The sequence below is a fragment of the Magnolia sinica genome, chromosome 18 (assembly GCF_029962835.1).
Source record: "Magnolia sinica isolate HGM2019 chromosome 18, MsV1, whole genome shotgun sequence".
NCBI classification, from domain to species: Eukaryota; Viridiplantae; Streptophyta; class Magnoliopsida; order Magnoliales; family Magnoliaceae; genus Magnolia; species Magnolia sinica.
The window spans coordinates 3,863,529-3,875,304 of NC_080590.1; the positions used below are offsets into that span (position 1 = coordinate 3,863,529).

At 40.5% G+C, this 11,776-nt stretch overlaps 1 protein-coding gene across 1 annotated transcript; it reads right to left on the reverse strand.

Annotated features, from left to right (window-relative positions):
• Positions 1-281: 281 nt before the first annotated feature.
• On the reverse strand, positions 282-11,233 carry LOC131232989 (TOM1-like protein 1). The gene is made up of 4 exons (XM_058229533.1): positions 11,054-11,233; positions 9,500-10,121; positions 9,139-9,387; positions 282-830 (listed from the first exon to the last, which is right to left on the reverse strand). Exons 2-4 carry the CDS (start codon positions 10,016-10,018, stop codon positions 420-422), a joined length of 1,179 nt encoding a protein of 392 aa, XP_058085516.1. The 5' UTR covers positions 10,019-10,121; positions 11,054-11,233; the 3' UTR covers positions 282-419.
• Between the last annotated feature and the right edge of the window lie 543 nt (positions 11,234-11,776).

Below are 11,776 nucleotides of genomic sequence, written 5' to 3' on the forward strand. Positions count from 1 at the left end.
TCTCACCTCTTCTGAATGGATTGGATAGTATATACAAAACACTATGGGGGCCCACACAGCATGTGGTCACCCTATCCCAACTGTCCTGTGGTGTGGCCCACCTGAGTTTTGGATCCGCCTAATTTTTGGGTGCCAAGGAGAACACGAGGTAGTGCACATAGACAGATTGGATGTCATGCATACATCAGTGGGCCCCACACATCACATTGCAGGTCAACCTTAACCTCCAAAGCATAGTAGTAGATCAGGCCTCTAATATAACAGTAACATTTCCAACAGCATTTTCAGGCATAAATGACACCAACATGGAATTACTTACACAGAATGTGCAGAAAACTTTTGCTTTTCCTCACAAATGCCAATTCAACAAATTGAATATTTATATAAAACCATCACGGTCTCAGATTTTAAAAACAAGCTTAAAAGCTGATCAGATCATCTTTCTGTGGCTGCTGCTTCTTTGGATCCCGCCCTTCAGATTCACCTGCCTTCTTACCAAAGATCATCTCGTCGAGATCGTCCAACATGTCATCTTCCCCACCCCGTGCTCGAGAAGATGCTGGTTTTCTGATCAGCGCTTCCTCCTTTGAGACCCGTGGGGACTCATCGGGCTCCACAGCGATGGGGATCAATGCGGGCTCCACAGGCTCCGATGGGACTACAGAAGGCTTCTTCAGTTCTTCGTACTTGGAGAGGACCTTTTGGATTTCATCATTCACATTCAAGGCCTCGAAAAGCACGGCCTCATTATCTCCAGCTGTCTCAATAATTCTTTGGATGGTGAATTGGGATTGCTGGCATTGCTGTACAAGCGTGGCCGTCAAGTCATCCTGCCAATGGAAACAGGGCTCAATCAGATAACAGTTTGAAAATAATTTCAAATGTATAAGCCAAGGTTTAAAAACGAAAAACCGGAATTGGATTCAATGAAGGTTAGAGTTAGAGTTTGATTTGGACTAAGGTTCTTGTATGCACACCATTTTTTCAGAGTACCCAGATTGAGTTTTTTTGGATTTAGAAAAGAATGATCATATACAACCATCCGAACATATTACACTGCTACAAGTCACATGTGACATGTAGGAGATCTGCAAAAGGTGGCCTCATTATGACGATTGCCTGGTGCCAAAATCAGGCCGTCCACTTATCAGGCAGGTTACAACTGTCCTTCAGATCCTAAGCCATCCATTGATTTCGATGATGTGGCCCACCTAATGAGCGGAATGACCTATTTTCACAACAGGCAATTGTAAGATCCACCTATGGCAAACTCATATGTCCTTAAAGCATTGGCAGGAACAAGGGTGTAGCCGTGCCTCAGTGGTAGACTCTGGAGTTTCAACACACACACACACACACACACACACACACACACACAGTCTTGTCCAAAGGCGTCATGAAGACTAGTCTACACTGGTGGACCCAAGACAATCCAAATTTGAGGCCATGGTATCAAAATACACTGGTCAGGTAACCATAATTCAAGACCAGAATAGCTAGATTAAAAAATAAAATAAAATGCATGAGTCTGGGATTCAACAATGACAGACACAATCATGGATTGAAGACTCTGCAACTCAGACTGACTGATCCACTCCTGAGCCAAGTCAGGGGGTGACTCATCTAAGTCAGGCCAGGTAGGGCATATTTTCAAGGCTGACTCATGGTGCCGAACCAAGTCGGGCCCAACCGAGTCCAGGACAACTCAGACGAGTAGCATCTGACAAGCACGAGTCAGCAATCCATGGACACAGTATGCAACCTCTAATGTTGGATTAAGAAAGCTAAACAGTGAGCCAAGATCATCACAGCCGTACATTGCTATCAGCCAAGACTTGCAGGGCCTAAAAAGCCATAATAATCACAACTTTGTTGTGCTACAGGGCTCGATGAGCAACCAAGGCTGCAGATTCCAGCTTGTACTGCATGTGTGCACACAAGATGCATTGCAGTCAACTTTGCACCCCAAGCTCACAGAGAGGCTGCAGAGAGTCCCACACGTGTGAGGCCCACGTCATCTTTATTGTTTCAAGTGCATTGTCCCATAACTAGACATGCCAATGAGGGAATTATCACTTTGTTCTCAAAGACCCAACAGGGCTTTTTAAGATGCCAATAACAAATCTGGCGTGGCAGTTGGATTGGAGATGAAGTTGGAATGGCTGACCGAGACCAGTGGCCAAGTTCTGTGTTCTACCAATGAAAACATAGGCTACATGAAGAGAAATGTGAGGTAGTTTCCAACAAAGAGACAACCTGCCAAAGCTTCTTCGGCAAGAGTGTTGGGGAGATTGTTGACCTCTAGCCAAGTAAAGGAATGTTTAACATCCTACAAAGACAGCTGCCCCATTGTTTTCAAACCACAACACGTGCACCGATCGTCCATGATAGCATCGTGAAATGCAAGCATACACAAGAAACTGCAGATCATTACAAGTTAGATCTTGGTCACTCTTCGGGATTTATAAGATTACAACCAACCTGTTTTGGTATAGAGAAACCTATCCGGGCCTGATAGGAATGCACACATAACTACAGGGCAGGCTCAATACTTGGACTACCACACTCTAAGCACACATGACAAAGAGAATGACTTACATGGATATAAGTGTAATTGCATGGGAGGTCAATTTCCAATGACACAGTCATCAAATAGCATCAGTAGGATTAATTAACACTGTATAGGTATACACAACATAGCCAAAGAATGAAGGTAAAGTTATCTAATTAAATAAATTCAACACCCCTCTTCTTGTTTTTTCTTTTTCTTTTAATAAGCAGCCCTCTTTGTTTCTGTGCCCACTCTTAGTTTTGTAACAACCCTTTATCAACCTTCTTTGTTATTCTTCCAAAAAAAAAAAAAAGAAGCCATAAACCCCTCTTTCTTGGTGGATCGCTAGCCAAGAAGAAGAAGAAGAAGAAAGGAGACTTCTCCTCTCCCTAACGGCAGAAACCAAAGAACATTTCACCTCTGAATGTGGAGCTCTGAACTCAACTTTGTCAAAATTGTGCTTGATTATCCACTGTTAGAGTAGATTAGGGTAACTTCCTAAATTATGATTATCTTCCACTCTTTTGTTAACATGGTATGAGAGATAAGGTAGAAACCTAGCCCCATCTCTTTCTCTCATCCACCAACAAGAAAACCCTGATTTCTAAACTTCTGCTCATCCATTCATTCCCAAAATCCAAAATCATTCATGTTTTCTTTTGTGATGTTCACAGAATTCAAGAGCCCTGGCAAAGCATCAACACCATGTTTTCTCTTCCAGTTATTCCTTTTCTTTTGAAGCAATTATATCCATATCCTAAATCGGCAGTGGTAGTATCACATATTTTCTCCTGAAATCCTATTGACTTCCATGTTTCTTTTAGGCCCCATGCATTAAAATAGAACTTTCTCGTGACTGGGCTCCCAGCCACTCAAGAAAAGTCTATCCATAATCAGTCTCAGGTACAACATGCATTTGCACTTGTTGCAAAGGTTCAGAAGTGTAAGAATCTGATAAGAGTATGGAGTGCTTCACACGGCAAACCCCCAAATATATGATCTGGAATATACTTTAACCCATTTAAAAAGAGAGATGCTCATGTCCAAGAAGTTGGACCATTAATTTACCATCCAATGGATAGGTTCCATCTCCTCATGCGTGTGTGCCATCCAATGTTGGAATTTCAAAAGATGGAAGTGTAAAATTTTGAAGGTAAAAAAAAAAAAAAAACATTCATAAGATAAGTTCCCATCTAGATATAGTTAAGTTTCAAACAAAATAAATATGGATGGTTGAGATTATACCTTACAATCGCGTGCCCTTAATCGTGTGGAATTGATGTAGTTTCTTCATGCTTCTCCTCAAAATGAGGAGTTATCTCCCGATCAATCCCCAATAAAATAATAGAACACAATCCACCTATTCTCTACATTATAGGGGTGTAAAGAGAGTCTAAATGAACGAAAGCCATAAATAAAGTGGCCTCAATGGAGATGGGAGAAGAAGAGAGGAGATCTCTCTTTATTCTCTCTCTAAATCTCCCTCTTTCTCTACAGGCTTTGGGACATCTAACACAAGGGGGGGCTGGGGGAAGATCTTATATGGGATGAGCTCTAGGGTTTCCAAAGAACACACATTTTGGTACCCCTCCATATAAACTTCAGTATATGGCCTACAACATCAAAGTCCATCTACCTGCATAACCCTTACACTCAAATAGACCAATGTCCTTTCACTTAATGTAGCATCCAATCTAGGCTCTAAAGCCAATGCAAAGCTCTGGAATGGACAGCAAAAGATCTGTCACATTTCTATCAAGCTTGATAAAAACAAATATAATGTAAAAACAAAGATGCAACAAATTCATTATAAACCTTTTAAAAACACCTAATGATGCTAACAGTTGATATAAGCTTGATGAAGCATCTATGAGGTAAGATTTAGCCGCTAATCTTAGTCCTTAGAGACAAGTGGATTCTGTATTCAAGTACGCTGGGCCTTAATTGAATCTTAATATGTAAACCCAATAACACCTGTGTGTCAGCCCCTAATGGAGCATCAAAAGGTGCATCAAAGACATCATATCAAATCCCCAGAGTCCCTCTTCAATCTCAGGCCAAAGGACAAGTCTAAGCCAGTACATAATCAAGTCAATCCAATCCAAGCATGATTAATATTCTTGGTTTGGAGATTTGACGTGATCCATCCAAGAAGAATATCCAAATACACCTAGAACTAGGTCCTGGTAAATAGATGAACATCCGTAATCCCATGTGTGAATGGAAAGCAACTAGATGCCCAATGGTGAAGACTAATCCATCTCAACCCATCACCAGTTCACATCCCATAGAATGGCCACAAATAAACCCTCGGTTTCCCAAACCCAATGGTGTGGTCACGAATTTTCAGGTACTCAAGAATAATGAAACAACAACTCTCCGGTTGCCCATCTAGGTCATCATGTCCACTTCATTATCTTCCCAAGGATCTTAAGAGATTAAGGAGTCACTGAAACTAATTGATACGTCTAAGTTTCCAATCACAATTAATAATGGAAACACAGAGAAATGGATCATTGCTGACCCTGTTCCATTCATCCATAAATGTCTCTAATGACGAAGTTCAATCATCAAATCAATCAAGTCTGGCTTACCAAAGCACATATAAAACCAATATCCAACCCATCCAAAATGTTGGCCCCACCATTTTTTTTAAGGTCAATGTTGGCCCCACCATTAAGATCACCTTGTGAAAAGATCAGCCGTATCCATCCATCAGGTGGTACCACACATTTATTTTTATTTTTTCCATTAAATCAGTGGCCATCCATTGTTTTTTTTTATAGTGGCACACTTGATGAGTGGATATTACTAATTTCTGCACTAGGTGATCCTTCATTGCGGGTCATCCTATCGATAGGTTGGATGTGGCACAAACATGACAGGTAGGAACTTATTCGCTAGTTGGACATAACTTATCGTCCAAACTGTTGGACATGAGCATCTCTCTTTTAAAAAGTGTATATATAATATATATAATAAGGTTATATAATTAATAATATAACGCGTAGTGAGCTATATAGATCTCAGGAATAAAACCTTTTTATCCACAAGGGTAGATCACAAAGAATATGTATTAAATGTTCGGAACAAACAATTGAAGGAAAACAGGAAATCGAAAATCTTAAGAGTCATGCCCAAATCCACAGTGTCAAAATCAAGTATTGGGATAGGTACTTTGCCAATTAGAAGTCTGGGCAACATACATCTGCATAGATTGAAGATCGTGACCCATACTCAAAAGATAAAGGCACCCCAGTAGCATCCTCCTTGTCATTCAACAAGTTACTGACATTCTGCAATGTGATGTGGCAAACTATCACTTATGAGCCAACTTTGTGGTTGTTTGCTTACTCATACCATGATAAAGTTAGCATGGATTTACTCATCTATATTTTGTATTTTGGTGTTTGCCCATGTACCATGTAGCCTTCTGAAAACAAGGCAGTGCGAGTTGGGTCCCCATCCCCGTTAAAAATTTTCAAACTTTGAAAATTGCTTCATCAAAGCACTACTGTGCTCACATCTAACAACAGGAATTTTTGGATTGGACTTCAGGACAATGCAAGGACTGGTATTGTCTAACAGACCATCTAACAAGCAATCAACCATGACTCATAGCTTCAAAGATGGTTCATGAGATTCAAAAGTGTCTTATCTGGCCCTTCATATTTCTCTATACATGATGCCAAGCACAGAAGACGTAGTCTTCTTTCTTTATGATGGTTGCCACCATTTTTTAGAGAAAACATAATATAGATCATCACATTTTCTATGGTTTTAAGCATATAGATTATGCAAAGAGTAAATGGAGTGGTTCGGGGTGGTGGAGGCATATCGCTAGTCTGTGTCCATAAAATCCTTTTCCAGTCAGTAAACATGTCTGTCCAATAACAACTATGAAAAGAACTGCTTGATTCAATAGATGCTAGAGACCCAAATAAGCACAATCTAAAACTATCCCAAAGAATATCAACTTCTCCCAATATGTGTTGGAGTTGTGCCCTCAAAAACCAATGTAAATCTTATCCATTAATGACATGGATGGTTTCCAGTGATATTAATGATCTTGACCGTAGATCATGATGATTGTGGGTCAAGATGGACAAGTTATAATGCCATAGTTAATGTGTGGGAGTATCTTAAATATACATGAACATAGGTTAAATTAGAGTGATTCATGTATTTGTCCTTGGGAACTTGAGAGTGGACACAATGGACACTGACCAAGGGAGAGTTGTAGGCCATAGATCTTAGTACCATGCCGTACCATGACTACCTAACCCGTTGTAGGACAAACCTACGGTTATTATTTTGTATGTAGTCATCCCGTGTGAGGGGATTGATGATGAGTTAGGATGGAATGTCCCCACCATCGGCCGTAATGACGAGTCGGTATGCCTTTGCACTATCCCACATAGGAGATCGAGTGTACAGTGGGGATTGGCTCCTAGTTTGGACTTGTTGGGCACTTGCATTGGTAGATCAACGTCAAGTCTCTAGACTGGGAGGCCCATCATGCATGGACTATGATCAACTTGAGAATGTATTGAGTCTAATTACTCCCTAGACCTGATGATGTGTGAGAAATCAATGTCTAGATTACATGTGAATTGGCTCGCTTTACAAGGTCACTATGTGGCTAACAAATGTGGGTGTAGTTGGGCGCATCCATCAAGGTCCGTTGAAACTCACATGGGCCAACAAGGGATCCATTGGTTTCCTATGAACATACTTATGGCTTAGATCTTGGAGATCAAATATTCATCAAGTGATTTTTCTACTGGGCACAGCACTCAAAAGGTTTTACAAAATATTTTCAATTGTTAAACTTTTGTTTTAAAATGGTTTTAATCACACTTGATGATGATCAGATGGTTTAGACTTGGGGGTCCACTACTTAATCTGCATGGGCATAGGGTCTATGGAAAATGACTATGATAGTAGAAGGATTGGATCAGATATGGGTACATGGGATAAGGTAGGATCACAAGCTTCCAATATAGGGGGGTCATATGGAAATTATAGGGTGGTAGAATACTATAATTGACATCCCTGAAACCTTAATAATTCCTTATAAATAAATTCAATCTGGAGGGAGAGGAGCCCTAACAAAAAAAAAAAAAAGAGAGAACCTTGACATCACATGTTCCAAACATGTGGAGCCCACTACATGGACGGCTCATACGTCTCCCTTGGCCCTACTCCAAGGGATGATGTGTGGCTCTCACCCTCTCCTTCATTTGTGATAGATTAGGGAGAGACCTAGTTGTAGGAATGACATTAACAAAAGACATTTTATCAACAACACTAATAAGGTAAATCCTGGCCGTAGGATTTGAGGGTTTTTTTTTCCGAGAAACTTGAGAATATCTTAATGGGAATCCATAGGGCTATAAAACAAAATATGAATTTTTCAAAAACTTTTATTCAAGCCAACCCTTCTTAAGCTGATAAAATATTTGTAACAATTCTTGACACATTTGAAATTAATACAGCCCAACCTTAACATTCAAAGCCATGATATTTTCTCTCGTTTAAATTGACATTTGATTATCAACATGGTATGACAAAATGAAGATACATAACCGACGTCACGGCCATTACGTAACAATAATTGTGGTAATTGTTACGCGTTATGGGCTAAAACAGTTGTAACAGCCGTTACAGGAAAAAAGAAAAAGATAAAAAGAGGCCATTACGGCTCATAGCATAATAGTAACGGAAGTGGCCGTTATAACCACCATTACTTTTATAGATCACCTTGACAATCAAAAAGCAAAATGGGGTTCAAAATAGTTAGTCATCGTAAGAATGCTCCAAATGGTTCTGCCAAGAAGTAACTAAAGCACAGGTAGAAACGTCTACATAAAGAGTTCTTGATCAAATCGCTATCAATGCCTAAGCCCATTCAAACAATACTTGTCCAAATTTCAATTACGAAAATACATAGAAGATCCATACGAGGGATGATAAGGGATGCAACTCGAAGGGGTTGGGCCGGGTTGAGGGCTCAGCCCAAGCCCGACCCAACCTCAAGAGGACCCAACCACAGCCCAATCCAATCGCAAGGTGCCCAAGCCGAACCCAACTCGAAATTTTTTGTACCAGACACCTGACCCAAATACATGTGATTATTCCCAACCTGACCCAAATTTGCTCAACCCGAACCCAACCTGATTTCAAATCAGATAGGCTTCTTTTTTTTTTCCAACCCAATGACCTTGACAACCTGACGACATGAACTTGGGTTGGGTCAACCAAGCTGCAGCCCTAGGGATGATAGAAGGAGAAGGAAAAGAGAAACACACCCAAATCTCTTGTCACTTCCCCATGCATCGTCAAATTGCAAGCAGATAAGCTATGGTGCATCAAATTATGAAGTGAAAGTTAGCATGGTTGCGGATATGGGTTTCCTGATGGTGATGTCGATGGTAGAAGAAAGCGGGCTAGGATTCTATCAGGACTTCAACAGACTAGAAGCACGGCTTGAAAGGGCAAGAGGAACAATCATACATCAAGTTCTAACCATATGATAAATCTGGAAAGTATGCAATTATATACTATATGCAGTACAACAGAATCACCTTTAAAGCATCTTGCTGTGGAGACGAAGATAGAACTGTGGAAAGAAGTTCGATACTGTTTCGAGCCACATCAAACGCTTCCTTTGTTTGTTCTGGTGAAAAGCTTTGGGCAGGAACATCATGGTGAACCAGCTGTTGTGACAGATTTGGATTTGATTCTAAACCAGAATCTGAAGGAGGTGGGGTAAATATTGGAGCCAAACTCTCGTTATCACGTCCAGGGAAACGAATGCCTCTAGATTTCAAACTCTAAAAGAAACAAAGATGGACAATGAGAAAAGCGAAGAAACGGCATTCAGGAAAGGAAAATAAAAATAAAAATCAACTTGACCAGTGACCCAAATCTCACGGAAGAAAATACCTTGTATGTTTCTTCATAGACGGGCAAATACCGAAGTTCATTGGCCGATTCCCCCCATGCTTCAATCAGAATGAGAGCCTTGTTCCTATTGTTAATAACAGTCTGTGGGTCCTCAATCAGCTTCACCATCTCATCGAGTACCCGCTCAGCGGCCACCTCTGAGAATGCCCTCTCGCAATTCTTCACACAGGTCTCGAGCAGGACCAGTGACAGATACTGCACCCTTGGACTCCTCAGCATGATCCGCTTCTTGATACCGCGGATCAGTTCAACGCTGTTGATCTTCTCACTGTTGATCATGTCACAGATCTCAAGGTTGGCGGCCCAATCAGGCTCAACCAATGTCTCCGCAGTCGCCTCCTCAACAACCTTCTCGGCCTGGTTCTGGCCCTGGAAGAGCTCCTTCATTTTAAAGCTCATGGAGGTCATGCCAGCTGTCATCTTCCGGCCCACCTCAGTGCCGCCAATCTTCAGGCGCTCGCCAAAGGCACTCACTTTGTCCATCAGATTATCACCCATCTTCAAAACTCTAAACCAAAATTCTCCTCTCTTAATAAACCCCAATCTCAATCAAATAACTTCCTGAAAAACCCTAAATGTGAGGGTTTCTGAAGCTCGAAACCTGATCAAAGCCAGAATTCAACAGTTCAGATGCACTAATCATACAATAAAGCTAAGACCCACATTGAAATAAATGGTAACAAACAAATATTTTCTGCCAAAAAATTATATAAATTCAATGAAATTATGGCATGTCACCATCCAACAAAATAATATTAAGAAAAATAAAAAATAAAAAAAAAATTAAAAATCCAACCCTCTCAATTAAAACCGCAAAAGTTATCAAAAAAACGAATGGAAGGCCACAGCTCTAAATCAAACTATCAAGATTCTTCTCTACATTAGAAAATAAAAATAAAAATCTGCAGAATATATAGAAATTCAAACAAAAAAATAAAAATAATAAAGGAAAAATATCATCATTCAACAAAAGCACAATAGAAATCAAACTAACTAATCAAAAACCCCGAATACTTCCCACAGACTGCCGAAATTCAATGAAAATCACAACTTTACATCAAAAAATCAATGACCCTACACACACACACACACACACACACACACACATTCCGAAACTTGGGTGGGGCCCAACGCAAATCAACGGTGGGCGTCCGCCTCCCAACTGTTCCTTCTCGCGTGGCCCACCTGAGTGATGGATCCACCTGATTCATGGGCAAACAATGGAGGGCATACATGATGGTCGGAGTGGATCTCATCAAAAAGTCACGGTGGGGTCCACACCAACCGTTTGCAGTACAATTTTAGTGAAAACGTTTGCACTAGATATACCAAAACCCATTGAAATATACAAATCCAACAAACGGATGGAAAACCCAAAAAAATCAAAGAGAGATCTGATCTTTACATGAAAAAAACGGAGAACCCAATACAAATCCCCATTCATTGGACAACAGAGAGTCGAAAAAATTCAAAAATTTTGAGAAAAGAAAGGAAATGGAGAAAATATATATATTGGGGAATTTCTACAAATACCTTGGAGGAATCGAAAGTGCAATTGCGATTGGAAACGACGACAGAAAAGAAGCTTCTGCTCTTCCTCGGAGTTGCAGTCCGCGCTTTCAAATACGTTGCTTGCAGAGCGGTTTTTTATATCATTATTTTATTCTTAATTTTTTCGGTTGTTGGAGTAGGACTGCTTTATTTTTGGCCGTTGGATCTTCTCCTGGGCCACTCATCATGTTCCGGACGGAAGCTTCTGCTACAAGGGAACGTAAACGGACGCGGTTTGGGGGCGCGGTTTCGGTGGAACCCCGGATCAACCAAGGTGGGTGGGATCCCTGACCTGGGGCCCACCGTGATGTACTTTGACTTACATCCACACCATCCATCCGTATTGAAAGCTCATTTTAGGGCATGATTCAAAAAAAATGAAGCATTTCCGAATCTAAGGTGGACTATAGTAAAGGAAACCATAGTAAATTACCATTAAATACTCCTTGTGGGCTAAAAGCATTTTGGATAAAGATGATATTTGTGTGGTCACTTCATCCAGGTCTTTTTGACATTATCAACAGGTTGGATGGAAAATAAACATTCAGGTGGATCTTATTAATTTTTTAATGGTGGGGATTCATTCACCATTGTTTCCAGTGGTTCGGTCTACCTGATATTCGGATCTGCATGATTTTTTAGAAATTTTTTATTTTTTTTTCGGTTAGCTTGTTAGTACACACCCATGTCAGTATACACACTCCA

Excerpts from the sequence above, each read along its gene's own strand:
- LOC131232989 (XM_058229533.1), bottom strand. The coding sequence starts at position 10,018 with ATGGGTGATAATCTGATGGACAAAGTGAGTGCCTTTGGCGAGCGCCTG. Across the intron at positions 9,388-9,499 it reads TCTATGAAGAAACATACAAG|AGTTTGAAATCTAGAGGCAT; the intron begins GTATTTTCTTCC and ends TGTTTCTTTTAG. Across the intron at positions 831-9,138 it reads CACAGCAAGATGCTTTAAAG|GATGACTTGACGGCCACGCT; the intron begins GTGATTCTGTTG and ends TTCCATTGGCAG.